Genomic DNA, 22,638 nt, shown 5'->3' on the forward strand with positions numbered 1-22,638 from the left:
AGAAAGGATAAACCACCTATGCAATTAGTTTTCAATGAAAAGAAAAATCAAATCAATGAGTGTGCAGGAACTTCTTTTCACTGTTAACTACAGCGTTTCACAGGAAATTACCAGAATTAAGAGACTAACAAATTTGATTTACATAAACATGAAATTAATCTTGATTTTACAACCCACTCCAATACTCCATCACCACACTATTTGACACAAACAAAGCCCTGGGAAGATTATACCCTGGGTCAAAATGCTACACATGCTTTGAACTTGTGTATGACTTAAGCCCGATAAAGTTCCTGTATTCGCCAGATGATGGAAAACTGGAAACTAACTATTGTAAAACCTGAATCGTGCACAAGGAGAGCTTTGTCTGTTTGACATGTTAGCAAGCATTTTGGGGGTAGCAGGATAGCTCTAGCCTCAGAGCAGCAGTCCTGAGCCCAGCTGAAGCTTCTAAACTGGAAGAACTGTGCAGTCCCACCACCATCCCCTATGCGTAGAGAAGCCCCACAGCTCGCTGCACTACCTCAGTTCTGCAGATGACCAGCGCAGAGCGAGGTAATGCGAAGTCTAGAACTTTTCCTCCTCTGAGGAAGAGCGGAGTAGCTTTAACTACTCCTGACTTTTTGCCCACTTTACTAAAAGCTTCCTTCAAAAGACAGAAATAAAACAATCTGTCTTCCCTAATAAAGCAAGCTGGCACTTAACTTTGTTTTTCCTTGGGAACCACAGTACAACAAGTGAAATGCAGAACAAAAATGGTTGTGTACATTCCAGCAAAAGGAATGCAAGTGTTTCACCACTTTCCCCTTCTCTGCTTTGGCCACCTCATCTTTCCTTTTAGATATTTGAGAGAGTTAAGACTGAAACAAGTCATTTTAGAAAACAAGGACAAACTCCCATAATAACAGGAGATTGTGCAAGTACATTTTAAGATGTTACATTCTATAGCCAAGAGGGTGACTAACTAGGAGTAGGCTTCTTGTCCACAGCAACACAGAGGTGGTATCTGTGAACCCACTTTATTTACCATTGCAATTGATTAGGATCATGCACAACTACTTGAAAGCAGAGAAACTAAAACATGCTAACACTAAGTTCATATTAGAATGGGGAAGGGGTGAGGAGAAGGAGGGCGATTCCACTTTAAACCACTCTTGAATCCTCTCCCAGCACCCTACAGTGATGTGGGCACAGCCATCCCTGTATTTGCCACTGTGCAGAAAGCGCAGGCATTCTTGCTGCCCACAACGAAAGTCAGGGCTCTCATCATCTTTCTACATCCTTCGGTCCACACTGCTGCACCCTGGCCTTCAACTGTTCAAACACAGACGGACCCGCAAGCAGAAACCTGAAATGACCCATGTCAGGAAGTCTTCCTCATGCTATGTGGCTCGTGATCAAAACCGAGGAATTTCTTTGACAGGGGTAAAGGGCAGAATTTATTTTTAAGGGAATTATATTACAGAATGAAACCAGATTAATTTTAAAAAATAAAAAAACACATTCTGAAGGCAAAAATATATTTGCTGTGCAAAAGCCCTGCCTATACACTGAGTGCGATCCTTGTATGACAAATTATATTCACAAGGTTCTTTCAAGAGTGAAAACTTCAACTTGGGCAGCTACTTCCAAATAGAGGAGTAGTCTGCAAATTTACACACCAAAAAGGGATGCTAATTAAATAAAAGGACTTTATGGCATTTCAGCCATTGTTGAATGCTCTGAATCTAATAACTCCCATTGCCACTTCATTTTCGAAGCCATTTTGCAAGATTAATAAAAGTAGTTAGGAGATCACCAGGTTATAAGCAGTTCAGAAAAAGAAATAATTGTCTTAACTGTTGCAAACTGACCCCAACATCATTAAACACTTGTTGGAAGGCAGCATGTGCACATCGCATACTATTTAGTTGTTCAGCTCAAGCTCCCAGTTTCATCTCATAAAACTGACAGCACTCAGGGAAATGTGGGCACTGGGTTTGAATTTTAACATGAGTATTTAAATGCTGCACATAAAGTTTACAGACCTGTCTGTTTTAAAATAAGGGTAGTGTCTGACTCTGCTTTAGGTACAATGCTGAAGGAAAGAAAAGGGAGGGGAGGGAATTCTCAAGACTTATTATTCAGAAACACTTGCACTTTACAGGAATTCAGCAATACACACACACGTATGCACAGATGCACCCCTTAGTGCACAAAAGCCTAAAGAATTGCTCAATTTGAAGCTTCCCACTTAGAGACCAGTTATTAAAATTAGAATGATTTTAAGACTAATAAATGTTTTGCTTCTCCTTCTGCATTTGCAGATATAAACTCTACAGGGACAGAAGTCAGTCAAGCTTATTCCCTTCTGCTGCAACTTTAGAATACATGCTCTAGCCAACTGGCACATTTGTTTTTAGGTCAACACTTAAGTGGGACCCTCTGGGACCTAGGTTTGAGTTTAGCCTACGACAGCTTTGTGAAATGAGTTCTGGCAGTCTCAGCCCCTCTCAATGAATGCATTTCCACTGTGATCTGCTTCCATGAAGAGATGTCACCAGCAAAATAAAAAGATATTTAAAGAGAGAAAATATCATTTGGATGCTTTGTGAATAGATAGCTTCTCTGTTACAACAACAAATATCTTCCATCAAGAGCAGGTCTAACCTTAAACGGTTAAACTGAGGATAAGCTGCCTTATTTGAGCTGCTCTTTTGAAAGACTAGAATAAAACGTGTTTTATAAATGCAATATGCATTCATCAATACTTTCTCCTTAACCTCCCGTTCAAAGCTCATGCTCGCATACAGACTGCAGGGCAAATGTCATTCATCTCCCGCATTTCTTTCTCCCCAATATCTGCAACAATCACAGCCACAATTCCCTCAACAAAGATTGTCTTTATAGTAAGATTACCTTTCCCAACATCGGCAAATGCCACTGTCATTTCCAGAGGCTTCCCTGCCCTGTTTCAGAGGCTGCCATGCACTAACTGAAATTTTTCAATACACATCAGCAACAATACACACACCGGCTCCATCTGCAGATATCATTGAAAATTATCTAGTATGGAAAGGAGGGTTACATTTTTTGGAACAGAAATAAATTCAGCCTATTAAGGCACTTCAAAAAAAAAAAAAAGAGAAAGAACAGTTGTCTTCTGTTACTGATTATGTTAACTTTATTTATAAATGGAAATTAAAAGAAGCATGATTTTCTCATTACTATGTTCCCTGGCAGGTGGTTCTCCCCTTCCTTTCTTCCTCCTCCTCATAAGGGATGTTATTGCTGTAACTTGGTCTAATAAAACTGCAACTTTGGGGAAAATGAAAAATTGCATTGGCTTAAAAGTGTTGGAGGCAATAAAGCCATGGACTTCAATTAATTTCAAGTATGGGAGCGGTTTAAGGCCAACCAGCAGAAATTCTATTCTGTCCATGTAAAAATGAGGTTTCACCACATTTACTTTTTATAACCCATATAAAAGTCAAGTAAAAGTAATGAATATCTAAAAGCCATCTCAGTGGACTGGCAAAGACTATCTGTATTCTTGAAACTCATCTTACATATTTCTGCCTATGCTACAAGGATCCATAGCTAATCACAACTAAAACATCAAACTACCAAGAAAACAGCCTCCTTTCCAATCCATTTCACTGCCTTGCAGCAGACCTCCTTCCAAGCCACTTCTGCATGGAAAAGTGCTAGCAAAAGAAAGGAAAACTTAGATCATGTGGTTATAATTATTACCAGGCAAGGAATATTTCTTCAGCTCAGTGGTAAAGTAAAACTCTGTCGCTCTTTGCTCCCAATAGTGTCCATCGCAAAACAACTGCCTCATTAAATCTCTGCAGTAAGATTAATATGCCGTAGCTGCACTACATTTATAACTTGGTACTCTATAAAAAGCACATTTAATGGTTAGAGCCAGAGCTTAGATACAAAGTATTACTATAAAAACTTCTGGCAGTGTGTACACAGTGTGGGCCTTCTGTACTGCCTGCTCTATCAGAAGGGTTTTTGTTTTTAGTATCGGCACTGCATTCTTGCTATAGAGAAAACAGAATATTAAATCTTGCCTAGAAACAGGCAGAGAATGACACAGGACATGATGGGAAATAAATAACTAGCAAGACAACTTAACCATTGAGAATTATTTTAAGAAAAAATGCAGAAAAGCAACCATTCCTTGTCATATTGATCTCCAGTTTTGTAGTCCTCTATTTTTCAACTTCATGTGTCTACAGCAGTACAAGTTTGCCTTTTTTCAAGTTTGCAGATAGCTAAATGGAGACATTAGCACATTCAGAAGAGTTTGAGAAATTTCCCATTAAAAAGGGAGAGAACTCTCTCACTTTTATTTCCTCTTTTCAAACAATACAGTTCATGTGCAGAGCCACTACAACCTATAAAAGGCACCAAACACCAAACACAAACCCACAGGACACACACACAAGAGAAATATAAAGTCTTCTAGCTGAACAAAAAATTAACTGCATTCTTCACCTTCATAAGAGGAATAACTCCAACTGTTCTCAAACAAATTACCTACACGTATTCAGAGATGACTAGCCTTCTAGGAATATCCTTAAGGAGCCAGCCCTTACTCCAAAAGGTGACCTCAGCTGAATGAATGAGACTATTCAGATGAGTCAGTCCTGCTCTTCAGATAAAATTCTGTGGAATCAGTACCAAAGACAGAAGTGAAGTATTTCTTGCATTCTCAGGACTGTATTAGAGAATAAAAGAGCCCTTGCTGTTTTGGGGAATTAACAATTATTTCTTCATGATTATTAACAATACATATTCCTGTGATCCTAACTCAAACAACGGCTTTGTCCACCCAATCTCACTGACTTAAAATTAAGGAGCCCTTAATTAACACCTGACTGGTAAGAAATTTTACAAACAATCCTAAAAGAAATTACCTTTATACACATATTTTACAAATATGAAAATAGTTTAAGTGGAATGAATATTCAAGTTCATCTGAAATGGCATAGGGTGGGGTTTTATGTGGGGGATGTAGAGAAGGATTATTTAAAAAAAAAAAAGGGCAAAAAAAAAGCATGCTGCACTTTAGAAGCATCTCACTTTCAGCTGGCTGACCTACAAAAGGCAGAATTTCTAATTCTCAGGAACTGAAAGGTGAGGGGAGAGGAATGTTACTTTCCACTGCAAGCCCCAAGAATGCATTCTAAGCTGAAACAGAGAAGAAGAATGCAGGCTTTCCAAAAACACCCCGATACAAAAATCCCTCACACTGTTGTCAAACAGTTAGCAAGCACTAATGAAGGAATTCAGCATTACCAGTCTGTGCGGCTGTGTGTCCCACACCTGCCTGCTGGTCCTCTGTTTCATTTTCTTCTACTGTCAGAAAAAGGTAAACAAAACAAAAACAAAACAAAAAAAAGATGTTAGGTAGGTAGCTGAAGTGTCTCAAGCATCTTTACACCAGCTTCAGTTTTGAGAGCCAGTAATGCTTGTACAACACGGGCAAGAAAAGCTGCACTGCAAAGTGCGAAAGTGTAGACCAGACCAAAACAGAATGCGTTGCTGTATGGAAGCTACAAATCTGAGAACAGAGTGACCAAATCAGTTTCATAGCTTAAAAACCAAATCGAATTTCCTCTGGGATATTTGTCTTCAATACACACTACTTTGATTATGGAACTAAATGAGAGAATAATTCTGGGCTTTAAGATTCTACTCGCTCCACACGGATAAGAGAAAGCCTTCTCCTGGCAGACGGGAGAGGTGTGTGTGCTAATTCATACATAAGCTTTAAAAAAATAATAATAATCCTATATTCAGTAGCAAACATCTCAGCAGTGCAGACAGCCTTGCAAAGGAGAACTAACCCCATGCTGTTTTACTGTATACACCATGCCAGCATCTTTCCCTTGGCTCACAGCTTTCCAGAGCAGTAGAACTAAAAACAATACAATTCTTGTCAGATTCACTATTCAAAACTTGTTGGGCAAGAGTGAACCTAACAAGAGCCATTCTGCTGCTACTTTGAAAAATTAGAGAGCTGTTCTCATATGCTCTGATATGATGCCTAAGTAAGATTGACTCTCCCAAGGTAAAAGTAAGGGAAGAGCTAAAAGGCAGAACCATTTCCTTTTTATTCTCCCAAAGACCGAGTTCTTTGAGTCAGAGAACAGCGGAGAGAAAAGAATTCATTTTCCCTCCACAGGGGAAAAAGCTGAAAGGGGAAAGACCGCACTTTTACAGCATTTCCACTCCCAAGAATTCAGACCTCAAAAATAATCATGCAACTGAGTTAAAATCCAAAGATTTGGGGGTTTTTTTCCTGGTTCTTGGGACAAGAGAGTGCAGCACTTAGGATCACATATAAATGTAGACATATATTCAAAAGAAGAGATACATATACACACTCCACAGGTACCTCTTTTCCTCCTCCGCCAACCCCAAGGCTTCATACAACTGGTTGTTTCTAGAATCTGAGTTTCTAGAAGAAAAACACCAGTTTTCATAAGGACACTCTTAGGACACCAGAAACTTGAAACACAGTGCATATATTAGAAAGAGTCAAGTATAATCTCTAGAGGACTCTAAACAATCTCTATCCCTGTCCCAGAGCTGTGGCTAGTAAGCACACTCTTCTCATCAACAGAGATCTGATACAGTTTCCCCAGCCCTGGAGTAAGTCAACTATTTCACAAAATACGATTTTATGAGCTGACTGTTTCATTTGAACTTGTATTTTGCAGCCATGAAGTTACCAGTACTTCAGCTGTGATAATACTGTATGATTTTCTTTGTTATGCTGAAGCAGTCATCCCAGCAGCCCCCACAGCTAAAGGAAACTGGTCAGACAAAGAAAGCAATGGGAAAAGCTCATGAAAAGCTGAGTTTCAGGGAACACATGGTCAAACACAAACTAAGCTAAATAGAAAGATTTTTCACTATGGCAGCACAGATCAGTAAGTCTCGTTAATAAAGCAAGAAAAATAATGAATACAACTAGTATACAGTTTAAAAAAAAAAAGACATCACCTTTTCTGACCCCCTCAAAGCCCCCAGTGAAACCTCTGCAGCAGCCCAACCTGGCCCTGTTTATGCCCACCATCAGCTGTTGATCTCTTTCCAAAAAATGTTCTCAAGAACAAGCTCTAAAACTGAAAAATGAGGCCACTGTTCCATCCCTCACAAGGAAACTCACTTTGGTCATCAGTACCTACTGATCAACCTTATTAAAGGTTGTAGACGTATCTGTTATCTACCAGTGAAATCCTCAACCACCATACATGTCACAACTCGGTCCAGAAAGGCAGTTCAAAAACTCTACCATTTTTTAAGTTTCAAGATGGAATTGAGGTGGCCAAACATGAACTTTTCAAGAAGTGATTCTCAAGTGATTCTCAAGATTCCCACTTGAGAATCAAGTGGGAAACTTTAAAATAAAGCAGTTACCTGCTAAGAAGTAAACCAGATCTGCTTGTTTGAAGCAGATCTCCACCTGTAAGTGTATGCAAACCAAAATGTAGGAGTTCGTCTTTTCTGCTGTTCTGTACTGAATGTCTACTGCCACCAGCTGCAGTACCAGAATCTCTCGCTGCTAGTGAGAAGTGACTCCACACCGAAATGTGCTGAGCTTCGCACTGCTGACTGAGAGGTACACCAAACAGTTTTAGGTCTTCAAATGGAAAAAAACAAACATGGATACCGCATAACAAATTGTTTTCACATATGCAATTTTGTAACGTAAAAAAACCATGCCAGTGTATGCCTTGTGAAACCAAATGTTTAAAACTTCCCTGCTATTTAAGGATCTGAAAATTCTGTGAGAGCTGAGGTTTGCTTCCAACAAAGGCTGACCACTATGTCTTTATTACACTAAAAAAGAAGGAAACAAGCATCGGAGCAGGTAACTTTTTGGTTAGCATCTTTCTAAACTGTTGTTCAAGCCCTGTAAGGATTCTCAGTCACAACAGAACCAGTAGGTCACAACAGGCCACGGCACAAAGACTTGCTAATAATATTCACTAGACTGACATATTTGTCAGGAAAAGTAAAACCACATTTTAGGGGGAAATATGGTAAAAGGAGTAAGAAAACTACCCCACAAAACCCACAGAATTAGGGAAATCTTAGCGTTAGCACAAATCAACTACAAAATAGCATCTCATTTTCCTTTGCATTGTTAGATCATTCCTCCCGCTAGCAGGAGTATTTGTTAAGCTACATACAGCTGGTAGCATCAGATAAGCCCCCAATTAGCACTTTATGCCTTGCCACAACCAGATTCTGAAAACTTCAGTGCTATTTCAACTCTCAGCCCAATGTTAAACTCACCTGACTATGAAAGGTAGTGTGACAGGCAGCCAACATTCACTTCCCTTAAACATTAACTATACCATTTCCTTTCAGGAGAGGAAGGCAACTTTAAACAGAAGTTATATAGTGAGATGCTTTAAATTTTGCTAATCAAAAACATTTCTCTACATGAAATGGAACTAAAAAAAGCCACAAGGATGATATGCAGATAAAACAGTAGCATGTATGCACTATTATTAATTCAAACATCAAAATTACTGATACTCTAGGACTGAGACTGCACATAGGGGTGTTATCTTCATTACAGCATATACCATATCCTAGCATAAGGTAAGACAAATTCTAGATAACAAAGCGATAGAATACTAGTAAAAGGAGAGGCCTCAGGAAACCAGAACAATAGCTTATGAATCCAGAATATGAATAAGTGATGTTACTGCTGAACAGCACTTCTAGAGACATTTGAAATAATGTTGTCACAAAAGCAACAATATTCCTTGTCCCTACAATCATGTGTTTATGACCACAGGTCACCTGTTTTGTTAGCTGTAGAAATATTTCTCAATTGACTTATCTGTTCTTTAAAACAACAAACCATCCCGTCCCTACTACATATTTTCTCAGTGCAACTTTTAAAAAACAAAACAAACAGGAAACCCAAATAATAAAATCTCAAAAAAAGACCAGATCGCCACAACAACTGTGGCACCACACTTCTTGAGAGCAATTTAAAAAAAAAGAAAAAAAAAAAAATCTCAGTAAGGGAAGAGAGAATTCCAGCATGTCAATTCTATCTCCCATTATAAAAGCTTGTGGTTTGGACAGATACCAGTTTTTAAAATTTTACTGCAAAAAACGTGTTTCTAAACTGACGCTGTATCTATGTGAAAGGTTAGGACATTTCAGCTTTGGTACAGCCCGTGTGCAAGGCAAACCCTGGTTTCAGTTCAGAGCACCTCTCACGCTTAGGCTGCTGAATGTCAACATTAAGACGAACTATTCCTTTTTAAAGAAAAAAAAAACCAACAACCAACAAATCAAGTAGTACCATCAAGGACAGCGAATGAGGAAAACCTGTCAGAATTTTGATACAGAGGTCCTAAAAATAGAATTAATCTCCTGACTGCTCTACAGCAACACCTGCTGATCAATGAGGATTTCACCCCTTTTGCTTAGAGTCTCTTCATGGGACACATGGTTAGCCTATAAAGGAGGGAGATTATTTTATAAAGTTAGTACAAAATATACACAGATTTTCTAGCTTGCAAAATCTCATTCATATTCTACTGACTAACCAGGATTCCCCTTCACTGAAGAGTTAATCTGTAGATTTAGCACCCTAAGGAAGAGCACAAGTCATTTCTGGTTGATGCCTGGGAAAAACCTTGTATGGAAAAGAAATGGATAAAATTAGAAATGTGAAAAAGGACATTTTCACTGAAAGGGAAGCCTTTTGGAGAACTCTGGCTAAGATTTATGGCTTCTGAGCTATTACAAACCATAATAAAATAAAAGCAAAAGATAATTGAAAAAAGTCTATTTTCTCCTAGTCTAGGTGGGTTAATAAATTTTTAAAAAGAAAAAAAAAGAACTGCCCCAAATGCTTGAGCCTCTTTTCAGCTTGTTAAACAAAGCAGGAGAAGCCACATATCCCAAAATAAACTATAAAAATAGATTGCTATTGATTTATCCCTTCCTAAAACATATTCCTTGAGAGATGTGAAAATAAACCTAATATAGCAACTAAGACTGTCAGGATAGGAAGTTTAGAATATATATTTTTAACTTGCACTTTGCATTTCCTATAATTCAATACTTAATCCATAAATTTGCATTAGCATATGATTAGTAATTCAATTTAAAGGCATCTTTGCACAAAAGCCTTTTTCTTAGAATGGTAACTTTGCCAAGTGCATCTTCAATCTACATGTTTGAATAATTTCTGCAGACAAGTAATAGAGACACTAGCTGTATTAGCATAATCAATACACAATTTACTGAGTTACCCAGACAGAACAGAAATAAAACGTGTGCGCCATTATTTCAGTACCTACAAATGACTGTAATTTCTGGAAGTCTCTCTCTACTTTTCTTTTCCCTCCTCCTCATGGCCACATAAAAAGCAAGAGGACATTCATACCGCCACCATCTACAGGTAGATATTAAGTATGATTAGATAGATTAATCACATAGCAGAAGGCAAATTTAAGATGTGGAAATACATCTCTGTAAGGGTTCAGTCAGGATACAAAACTGAAATTAAAGAAGTTATACAGTAGTATTAAATGCAGGATCACATGTCAATGCGTCAACTGCTAGGGCTACACCTTCCTCCGCTTTCTTCTCTCCCTAGGTACCACTGGTGCTCTAGGACTCACCTTTTGAACTCTTTTGGCCAACACATGCGAGCGCAGGATTTCATCACCCCTGGCTATGCCACATGTAAGCAGCAATTCAGTGGGTGACTCCTGGAAGTCAACGACCATTTCAGGCTGCTTCATAATGTCCCTCAAGATAACTGTCATTCATAAAAGTTCAGAACTACTAAGAAAGTATTGTTTCCTGAACAGCTTCACCTAGTATCAATACACGTCTACCAGCTACTAGCCAGTAACCTGCTTACCATTTTGACTCCCAAATGTATATGCACCCAATAGCTTTAGTGTGAGAACAGTCAGAAAAAGAAATGCATTGGCATATTATAATTTCAAATATCTACATTCCAGAACTCCATTGAAAATTAGTTCTGTGTGTGTAGCCACAACTGTACAAAAATCCAATTAATCATATGCATGAATATTTGTATTTCTGGTTTGTTTTCCTTTGTGCTGTGACATACCCCTTTCCCTATTTCTACCCTCCCCAGTATTGTAATATTCTCTTGATACTTGGAAATTATTATTTTCCTTAAAAGATTCCTGTTATATAAAGTATTTTTCTTCTTGTATTTGCTTTTTCCAGAAGACAAAGCCCCTCATAGCATTCATATTTTTTACTCCTCTCTTTAGTCTATCCCAACAGTGAGCTTGGGGGTTTTTTTCCCCTAATATTCTTCTTGTAGAAAGACTGAATTAGGAGTTCCCAATTAGACTGCAGTGGTTGGAAAATATTATTATTATGCTAAAATAAAGTATTTTCCTAGGCAGCACATAAACATAAAAGTAATAAATATACTTAAGTGGAAAGAAATTATGCTTAAGAAATCTTTGGATATTCTTCCAACCCTTGATCTCAAGGATGACAGTATCCAAATGTGACATCCTAAAGACGTCCAGTTCTACATAACATTGTGTGCAGAAAAGGCAGAAGGTGCTCTTTCCTGCAGCAGAGGGAGAATTCTACAGAAACCCCAAAGCTAGGGGTGGGGGGGCATATCTTTTTCTGGATAGCTGAGGTAGTAGATTAATTAATCCTGCCCAGAATGCTAACTTTGCCTCCCTAATCATGCATCTTTTCACAAGCTTAAGCCACATCTACAGATACTCATATTTTTATTGCTTAAACTAAACTAGTAACAGTATGATATATTTTAAAAAGTACTTTTCTCCAAAGAATCTTAAAGCTTTTTATAAACCTCAGGTAAATTCCAGACATCCCTAAGACTCTCTATCATGCAATGTAACAGATTATAATGGATCTCCGAGTCAAATTGAGGACGATGGTGAGAATTAGCAAAGCAAGAGGGAATCTCTCTGGGAGTCAATTCTTAGTACCGGGGTCAGGACTTTCAGCTGTCCTGCCTGTCTCAAACTGAGTACTCCACCTCCTTTCCTGACAATGTGACTGTGGCATCCAGTCCATTTTGAGGAAAGACAGAAGTTAGGAGGCTAAGATAAATTTTAAGCCTAATTACCAAACCCAGTACTTAACATGAATGCTTTCAGAGTGATTCCTCTCGGTATACTGAAGCTATGTATCACCTAAACTTTCTTACTCTCTCAGAGGGCCATAGCTAAGGATTTCTGGCACTCCTACAGACCTCTATTTTCACCTGTGCTTAGAAAACAGGAAATTCATTAGACGCTGTCTACAAAAGCCTAAACTCGGCAAGAGAGAGCAATTTGAATCAAACTGACGCATGGATCACAGAACCTCAAAGTAACCAATATTACACACGTCTGAAGACAGGTGATATAAGGAAGGGCTATGAGCCCTTATGAGACCTAACAGTAAAGGTTACCGTAGATGATCATTGCCTTTGAAAGTTAAGTCATTTATTTATGTGCCTACAATGAGGCACTTAAGTTGAGGAGTTTGGGTTGTCTGACACCATTCCAACACCAAAACAAAATACAGCTGCGCACTTTGGCTCTATTACCTAAAGACACATATTTATCTGAGTCAAAAAACCCACCTCCTTTCAATTGAGATTATCCCTGCTTTACCAGAGATCTCCGTCTATTGTGTACCAGGGTTTTATAAGTCTCTTCTTGATCCTTCAAACTCTCTGCTCTGTTCTACATGACTTTCTACCCTGTAGAACCTGGTCTATATCCACAAAGGAGCTTAGAAGCCCAAAAATTAGTGAGGGGATGCTGCACCTAAATTGCCAGAAGTTCTGCTCAGATGCCAGTCAGGTCAGGCAGTACCTATGGTTTTATCATCCAGGCTTTCTCAGGGCTGTGCAGCTCAATGCCGAAATCAATCCAAAGCCCCACCACAGCTGGCTACTGGAAGATTAAATATTCTCCTACCTGCCCTGGCTTTGGACGCAGTCTTATGGGCTGGTTCTTCAGAGTTTACATACCCTTCCCTGGTTGCTACAAGATACTGGCAGAAAATGTGTGGGTTGAAATACCTCTTCCTTTCCTCCTCTTGCCCACACGCACTGGTTAGATCACTCACCCAGGATGTGGGTGGCACCAGCTCAACTTTCTTCTCTATCAGAAGGATGTGTACTCATGTCATGAGTTTCCTAACAAGGAGCACTTACCCTCAGACTTGAGGTGTACTCATTCATTGCTGTTGAAGCTGCCATACCTCATCTACAATATTCACTGAACTAGAAAGAAGGAGAATTAGCATGATACCTCACCCTTGTGGTTAGGGCACCCACATGGGAAGTGGGACACATGGACTCCAGTTCTAGTTTCACTGAAATAATTCATCAGAAGTAATACTGCAGTAAGCACTTGGCAGGCAGGACCCAGGTCTCCTCTTTCTCCAGTGGTACTCCAGCCATTAGAGTCATGAGTCTTGTGTATGAGCGCTCCTTCTCATCCTCTTGTCCGACAAATACTTAATTACACTTTTGAAAAGGGAAATGTCATTGACAAAAGTAAAAGGGCAACTCACACTCATAGCACAATATGCTGCTGTGTAATGACTGATGTACTCCCTGTGAGATTCAGATTTGAACACCTTTAGACAAAGCACAGAACAGAAACCCCACCTCTCACATCCTAGCAGAGCAAATAACTTTCCCTCTTTAGTAAAGGGGAGAGGAAGAGCAGCAGCACAACCCTTCAATTCCTTCTAACTTGGGAGGAAAGGAATAACCCATCCCACATCTCCAAAAAACTGGATCAGATAAGTGACTGCTATGAGATACCCTATTGCACTAAGACAGACACCTACATCTAGGACAGGGGAGGAGCTAAGACACACTATTCTTTCCAAGCTTTTCCTACTGTCTCCTTAAGGTAGTTCCTACTTAGCAACATCCATAAACCCTAATCTACCTATGAATTATATAAAGAATCCAAGCACCTGGTGCAAGATGACTATTCCACTAGGCAACCAGGCACCTGTAAACAAAGCACTGCAGTCCTAGTGTCTTGCAGCATGCAAGTCCTTTCTTTGGACCTAGCCTTAGAGCTTTCTGACCTTTCTCCATTGATTTACATTTGTATCTGGTGAGCAAGTCTTCTGCTCAACAGGTTCACCAGAAATCGCAAACCGAATCTTTTCCTATGCTCTAGCTCTTTGTAAGTCACGTAATGCAATCCCTTCCCAGCACTTGCACGCACAGACCAATAGCAACCCATTTCCTCCTCCCATCTTCAGAGTGAAAACGTTACATCAGGCATGGATCCTGACATCCTGTTGTCCTGGAACCAGTGAATCAGAAAGTTCCTTCCTCGCAATTGTATTCTTTGGAAGTGGAAAATAATTAACTTCCCCACCCCCTCCTCCTTCCTACTGCCACTATCAAAGTTAGAAATTCACTTGACTCCATCCGGAAAAAAAAACCCCAGCCATCATAATTCAGTGCCAGAGAAAGTTTTGTTGATCAAAGCATAGCCTAGTCTTCCCAAGGACACTGCCCCACTACATCACATCATCCAGTCCAGCAACACAGCAGGTATTTTATTTTTGTTTTTAAAGTTCCTTTCAAGAAGTTAATGAGTCAATAATGGAAGTTGAACTTGATAGGTTACCAAAAGAAGTGAAAAACAAAAAAATAAAACTAAAAAATGAATTATCACGGAATTCATTGTTTGAACTATATTTTCCTGGCAAAACACAACCTAATAATAGTAAGGGCACAACGAGTTTCAGGGACAGTATACAAAAGCCATCTATTGTGCAGTTAACTAGGACATTTAGACTAAAAAGTGCTCTAGCTTTTCCACACTCGTGTGTAGCACTGAGAGTCTGTATGAGAAACTAGGAGGGAGATTTTTGCACTTCCTGTTAGGCAAGGACAAAATTCCTGTTCCAGGTTATCGCCTTGCATGAGCGAATAAGCTCTCCAAAAATGGGGTTTGGGAAGGAGGGAAAACACCAATACCCTCACTATCAAGATCCTGTCCATTCGTCCTCAGGGCAAAATTAGTTCTGCTTCAGCCAAGAGGCGGATTATGACTAGTACTTTCAAATTTGTAAGAAGGCTAACTAGTTACTGATACTGTATTTTGAAAGGAACTATAGTAAGCCCCTGTCACATCAAAAAAGAAGGGAGGGCAGGGGAATCGCTATACCAACAGATATATAAATGACTTTAAGAAATCCTGAAGGACTAAAAATCCTAACCTCAGAAAGAAAAATTGCACCTAATTGCACCTATATTTAAAAGTTAAAGTATCAGATCCATCACTTACTCAAAAAACACCCCTCTGTCTTGCTCCCATGATAAAAAAGAGGGCGAAAAAAAACACAACAAAAACACATCCCCCCAAAATCTAAAATTTCATTCGGCATTAATTGTGCAGAATTGGTAAGTAACAATCCTGCAACCCTTTTGAGTACACATTATACGGATTTGACAGTACAAAGAAAAGTTGCAGTATAGTGTGCACAGCATCACTCTAGCTAAAGGAAAATCTAAAAGGCTCAAATGTGCACACACCAGAAGAACATGGATAACCTAGACTAAAGCCTGAAAAAGGAGGAAAAAAAAATCCTCTACACCTTTTTCTCAATAATTATGCCGTATAGAGGGGAAAAAAGTGTTTGAAACTGAAGGAATGTGAAGTGGGGAAAAAAAGTGTGACCACTGTTAACTAATATAGTAAATACAGAGGACAATGGTCCTGGTTCAAAAATCCACTGGAAGAGGGCAATTTTGTGCGGTCTTACTAATGTGTGCACAGAAGAACATAAAGCAGGGTTTTTTTGGAAAGTAGGAGGGCTGAATGAAAATGTTAATTATAACATGTTGTAATAAGGATACCCCCAAGATCAGCCCTATCTTTTTTGCTACAGCGTAGTCCCTAGGCATATGGCTAACTACTCCTTGATCATTATCCTGGCTAAAACTAAAGCTACTGAAGTTTAGGAGACTCATATCTAACAGAATTTCTTTCATCTCTAATAATTGCTAAACTAGCATAATTACTCATACTTGAGGTGAAATAGAACCCAAGTTGTCTAAAATTAAAGTTAAAACAAAAACAAACCTCACCACCTCTTTCGGTTTTTGCACATTCATCTTTTGTCAGCATCCTATGCCAAGTGTTGCATTAAGATTTAAAACTATTTAAAAGCTTCTCTTGTGCTATCTGACTTTTGTAAAGAGAGCAACTAAAAAACTTTAATGCTTTGTAGTAACACAGTGCAAAATATATTTGAAAACAGACACATACATTTTCACAGCATCAAATAAAACAGGCCCAATTCTTCGTAGATCTGTGTGTTGTCCCTTCAGGGAAAAATATACATACATACGTATATATGCCACAGTTCTGATTTAAGTGAAATAGTGCATTTTCCCCACCCCCAGCTGGGACTGATTTTGAGCTCAGGTAGCCCTACAGGAACCAATGGAAACCGTAAAATACAGCTGGGAAAAGATGCTAAGAGGTCTGTCTTAAGGCATGAGCATTTATACTATATTTTAATCAATATAAAGAAACAACTCCAAGTATCTTATTTTCCATGTTTTACACAGAAAAAAACACTGAATCCGTATGGTCTATATAAAATGTTAACAGTTCTTCTAGATCCTTTCCTCATGCACAGTTATTCAAAAGGAAGATTTTTTTCCAAAATGCACGAGTTTCAAAATACTGAATTGTGTTTCAGAACAAAGAAATGAGAGCTATTAAACCAGTTGTAAATTAGACTCAACAAATTACAGAGCAACATAAAGCCTTTCAAGACATCTTAGATCATGGCGGATAACATTATCCTACACGTTAGATAAGTGCCTCCATACTGACAGCTTCCCTTGTTACACAAGTTAACAGCAACTCAGGAAAACAAAATCAAACCAAACATGCAGTATTTCTAAGCCTCTTAATATTATCTTTGCCACAAGATTTCACCTTTATGGAAACTAGTAGTACAACCAGTAGCTGTGCAGACGCAGCTGTTTAGATGTTCACTCCTAATAGTACCTGCTCCTAAGTAGACGGTGATGGTCAATGTAACTCATGCTAGCCCCGAAAAGACTGGGTAGCATTACTGTAATCCTACTGCTAATCAAGACCATCAATACCACTATGCAGTGCCAAAGCCAATGACTATTACTAAAGGTTAGGGATGTTTTTGTTGTTACAGATTTTTTTAATATATAAAGGAGCTGGGGCATGCTTTGGCAAGTCAGAAAGAGAACACTATAAATAGCCTGCATTATAAAAAGATGCTAATCTGAAACTCTCTTTGTAATTTGTTTTTTCATGTACTCTTTTTATGTTCGATATCTTAATTTTTGCCCTTTTTTGGATGGCCAAATAGAAGCCAGCAATCCACTCATGCATCAAACAGATGTTTTTGCTTTTCAGGCCAAATGGAATCTTATGAATTTTTTGTTCCCTCCCTATAAAATGATGATGCCAAAATAACACAGTTCCTGAAAACGGCCCGTTCAGAAGAAGTTCTTTGGACCGGTAATACTGAAACTTTAAGTCAAGTTCACAGAAATCATGCCAATACTAATTGCTGGGTTTGTTTATGCTGCATTGATTATAGTCTAATCAGCAGACAATCTAATGACTTTCGAGTCTAGTCCATGCCATTTAGAAGCCGGGGAGGGTTGGGGCTGAGAATAAACATTCAAATAGTTGACAGATACACAGAAATGTAAAGGCTACTGTTTGAAGGGGATCCGAATGTCAAATTCTCTCTGAACTACTGCTGCTATTAAGTAAGATTTCTGGTTTAATCCACTGCTGTTCTACCTTCCTTGGTACACCACCACACCACCTGCACCTCTGGATGAGAAACATCCTTTCGCTTTGAACGAAGACTTGAGAAAACGAGTCACATTAAAACACAGGTACATTTATTCAGTCCACCAACACTCTGCATGAATTGAGTTGCAGTTGTAAATTCAGCCAGGATGGAAAGAGTACCTAGGTTTCCTCAAAAAGAGGGAACAACTTGAAGAGACACTCCGGGCTTGCCAAAATATTTCAAGATACAAGCCTTCTTTAAGCAGAACATAGAAATGTAAAACATAGCCGATACATTTTTCCTTCTCATCTTTCTAGGAACCAACATTCAGTAATTTTATTTCTGCAGTCAAATGTGGGATACAAAATTACAAAGAGTAAAAATTTACTTTGGAGTAATAACAAAATATTTTTATATTTTTTTCAAAAAGAAATCACTTTCAGAGATCAACACTTCTATTAAATGCGTGGGGCTGTTCTAGTTTCTTTGTGTCGGCTTATCTAACACCTACAATTTAGGTGATTTTTCACGGGTGATTTTAGCATAATGGCTATTACCTGACTTTAGCTTAGAGAAACCTGGGTTTAACCTTTAGTAGGACTACATTTTCATTCAGGTTTGTAAAAAGAATACCTGGTTTTCTTTGCAAGTGACTATATTTTTGTAACTTTGTTTCTAAACAAAGTTTCTCATCAAAAGCCGGTAGTAAGGGCAAAATAAAAAACCTCAAGCCCTCCCAAAACTAAAACCCCATAAACCAGAAAGGGGAGGGAGGGGGGAGGCAGTCAGTAACCTAAGTGTGATATCTACAAAGCATGCCAAGTCACAAAAAAAGGTTTACCATTCAAATGGCCAAGTTAAACAAGATACAACCGAGCTGCTCTCCCCCCCTCCCTTGCTTTCTCATCTCAGGGGGTCTCCAGCATGGTTTTACTTAGGGAATGGCGTTGCCCTGAGGCATTAGGAGTTTAAGGAGTCATACCAATTGCCCTTCTTCAACACTCTTCATTTGCACAGTGGCTCTTTTGGGGCTTATACACGGGTATCGTAGCTCTGACTTATCTTTCCCCACCTGCTTTTCTCCTGCTATCCTCCCTCCCTCACCAAATGCATTAGGTGATTTTGATCAGGTCAATGATACCTAATAGATTTTTTTTTTCAGAAACTAGCCAAGGAAATGGGATAAATTAATCAGCAGAATGAAATATAGGTCAGGACTGATGAGTTTGATGCAACTGATCCTTTCTCTGCCTACAAGAACCCAGCAGTTGAACTTTAATTCCTCCATCCTGAAGTAAAATAAGATATTCAAATTACGGTTTTTCAGAAAGTTAAATAATTTACTCTCCTTTTGAGACTTCTTTTTGCCACAACCCTGTAGTATATTTGTAAGAGACAGTGCTTTTCACAGAAAATAATTACAATCTTATTTTTCCTTGGAAAGATGTTTTTATTATTTTTAAATTGGGAGAGGCTTATCTAATGTTAGCCATGTCTTTTTTCTTTCCTAGGTCCAAATCTGAGATGCAATCACCAGCAAGAGTTGGGGGACAGTCAGACCAAAGTTGGCAAGAAACCAAAACGGGGGGGGGGGGGGGAATAGAAAAGGAATGTAAACAGAAAACAGGGTAATTCAAAAAAGTGTATTTTCAAGAAATAGAAGAAATTTAGTCATTAGCAAGTTCTTAACACCCACCATTTCAGATGAACGTTAGTTTCATGCATTCAATATAAAAAACTCGATTGTCATTTTGTTTTAATGTATTTACCTGCCTTGTATCAGTATTCCCCTAAGATATAAGTTTCAAATTAAGTTATCAAAAGTGACAGACATATCAAAAATATCTCTTATATCTTCCCCCCAGAAAGGGTTGCTAAGTACATGACAAATTGGAAATGTAATGTGTAACTCCATATTTTATTTAGATGTAAAACAGCACTCATGAGTTTAAATAACTCATTTACATACATTCAAAGAATCATTTTTCAGAGAAGCTATTTAAAATAGTGTTTATTTTTAAACCGTAGAACTATATTTTGTACTGACTAAATCAGTAATACTTAAGAAATAAGGAATTTAAATAAATGCTGCACTGGAGGTACAGTTGAAATTCTCCTTGCAACATTACTTACAGCTTTTGTTTGTTCACTAAAAATGAAGATGTAATAATTGATGGGCAGACTCTTATCAATGAATATAAATGCTACATCTGTGCAAGCATCCTTCAACTTCTCAGATGAATCGCACTATTAGCCCTTTCAGAAATCTTACAATCGGACTGCTGTCAGAATACTATTAATCCACTCAAAAATGGACATGATTCAAGAAAAATAAAACAGGGAAAATGAAAAAGATTTTTGAACAAAGGCCACCAAGAATGATAACCTACTCCCCAAAGGTAATTAGTGCAGCAATAATTACAGATGATGATTGATTTACTGCCTCGTTTTAGTTGAAAAATAGTAAATAAGACACTGTAAAGAAATCTCTATCATCTCTACCCTGAACATTAAGCGGTTTTCTTAAGTCAGTAGTGTATTGTCAGCAAATCCAAGCTACTCCATCTGAATCGTACAATGTTGCTGTTTTCTCATTTTAGGGACTCCCAGGCTACTGGCAGATAAGGAAGGCAAAGCCCATACCTCCACATAAAATGGAAGCTGTATCTTTTGTTTTAATTTAAGTGTGATGTTTACAGGAAGATATTTGAAACAAACCTCCTCTCTGTAACGCATCTAACAAACAGCTACGAGTAAAACACATCCAATGCCTAACAGGAGAACAATTTCCTCTATTTGCCAATTAATTCTGAACGTTTATTCCTTTGCACTTAAATACTTGGAAGTCTAAGACTACCCTTCAGTTAAAGTTTCCCAGCATCTTTTTTTGCAAATATGGCTAATTGGTCGCTCTCCTACTGGCTCTAAAACTCTTACGTGCACGTAAATAAATCCTCCCCGGGAAGCTCGGAATATAAGTGCGTGCCCAAGCAACAGAACTTTCATTGTGGTATCATTTTTAAAAGGTAAGGGAAGAGCGGCTCGTTTGTTCTTCACAAGATGCCAAACAAAAGCACTACTGAACCGCACAAACTTCGGTAAACTAGATACAGACGGCAGCAGCAGGTAAAGCAGTAAATTCAAGGCGTCCTTTATTACTTTTTAAAATATCTGGAGAGTTTAAAAAAAAATAGAAGAAAAAAAGAAAAGAAAAAAGAATTAAAGCCTGCTCTAAAGCTCCCTGAAGTCAAGGGGAAGACTTTGAAAAGGGAACTCCTGGAAAGAGTTGTTTCAAGCGAAGGGAGCGCAGTTTTTTGCCAGGTCCTCCTGTACAAGTCCATAAAAGCAGACCCCGCTCCTGCTTTCTAACTATGAAATTGCGCTGGTTTCTAGGCACTTAACTCCCGGTGCACGCCAGCCCAGCCGAGAAGAAAACAAGGCCTGCCGGCAGCCACGAAGCGGCTCAGGATCGCATCCCCGACCGGGGGCTCGCCGGGCTCCGCGCTGCCGGCACGGGCAGCCCCCCGGGCCGCGCGAGTTGCCCTCAGCTCCCCAGGCCTTTCTCCCTCGGCCCCCTGCCCGCCCCCACCCCCCCAAAAAGTAGACAACTTATAGATGTTCTGACCTGACGCAACCCAGGCTTTATTCAACTTCACTGCAATGTACAGACCAACCCGGGAGGAACGCGCCCATCCAGGGAGAGATGTGTATCTGAGGTGACAGCCACCCTCGGCCTCCTTCCCCGCTGGCAGGCGGGGAGAAGCCCCTGCCCGCCCGGCCGCCGAGGCCCACGGCTCCCGGCTCCTCGGGGGGCGGCCAACGGCTCCCGGGCGGGGGGGGGGGGGGCGGCCAACGGCTGCCCGCTCCCCGGGGGGCGCGAGCGGGCGGGCGACACCCCGCGCCGCGGCGGGCTGAGGGGCGGCGGCGGCGGCGAGGGGCCCGCCGGGCCGGCGGGGGGCGGCCGCGCCAGGCCGCGCGGGGCGGGGGAGGAGGGGGCGCCCCGGCCGGGACGCTGCCGGCCCCGCCACAGCCGCACAAGCCGCCCTTTGTCCTCCTCCGGGTCCCGGGCTCCCCCCCGCCTCCTCCGCGGGCCCGGGACGAGTCCCCGCGACGTGGGGCTCCGGGGCGCGCTCCCTCCCCGCTCCCCTCGGTACCACCGCCCCCCCCCGCTCCCCTTATTTATGCATTTACGCGCGTGTTTGTTTATCCAGCCCCCCCGCCGCCGCCGCCCCTCACACATGCCCCCTCGGCGGCGAGGGGCCGCTTCACGTGACAGCCGGCGCCACATTCCTCCACAGCCCCAACTCCGGCCCCGCGCGGGGAACTTCGGCCCGCCCCACCCCCACCCCGCCGCCCCGCGCGCGCCCCGAAACTTCCCTCGCCCGCCGGGACCGCAGGCACGGGACCTCGCCGCGAACGGGGCGGGGGGCAGCCCCCAGCATTTTCTGGCATTTATTTAAAAAGCACCGTTGTCGGCGGGCGGCTGCGGCGCCGCGCTGCTGCTGCTGCTGCCGCCCGCGCCCGCGGAGGGAGGCGGGCCGGGCCCGGGGCTGCGGGGCTGCCGGGCTGCCGCAGCGGGCTGTCACCGCGGCTGCCGGCGGCAACTTTTCCAGCGCGGCGAGTTTGGGTCGCACCGGCCGCTTCGGGTCGGGGTCTCTCCCACACACCCCCCCACCCGCCCATCTCTATTTTGGGGTTGTTAGCGGCGAGGGCGGTCGCTTGTGCGGGGGTCCGGGCATGCCGGCGGCGGGGGCGCGGAGGGAGCCGCGCAGCGCCGCGGAGCCGGGCTGGGGC

The 22,638-nt window shown here is 40.9% G+C and overlaps 1 protein-coding gene across 14 annotated transcripts in view; it reads right to left on the reverse strand.

The window, feature by feature from the left end:
• Window positions 1-22,638, reverse strand: part of ZNF521 (zinc finger protein 521) — a 234,047-nt gene that overhangs the window by 210,038 nt on the left and 1,371 nt on the right. For 4 of the 14 annotated variants that reach the window (XM_075494517.1, XM_075494520.1, XM_075494518.1 and 1 more), the window contains 2 exons: window positions 6,395-6,457; window positions 5,293-5,352 (listed from right to left, as the gene is read on the reverse strand). The exons of 3 other annotated variants lie outside the window; for them this stretch is intronic. In XM_075494517.1, the coding sequence (XP_075350632.1) occupies window positions 5,293-5,352; window positions 6,395-6,457 (123 nt within the window). Of the gene's footprint in view, window positions 1-3,606; window positions 3,628-5,292; window positions 5,353-6,394; window positions 6,458-21,469; window positions 21,729-22,638 lie in introns of those variants that run through there. 7 more of the 14 variants (XM_075494519.1, XM_075494522.1, XM_075494525.1 and 4 more) reach the window with 5 other exon arrangements.

This window comes from Mycteria americana, chromosome 2 (genome assembly GCF_035582795.1).
Source record: "Mycteria americana isolate JAX WOST 10 ecotype Jacksonville Zoo and Gardens chromosome 2, USCA_MyAme_1.0, whole genome shotgun sequence".
NCBI classification, from domain to species: Eukaryota; Metazoa; Chordata; class Aves; order Ciconiiformes; family Ciconiidae; genus Mycteria; species Mycteria americana.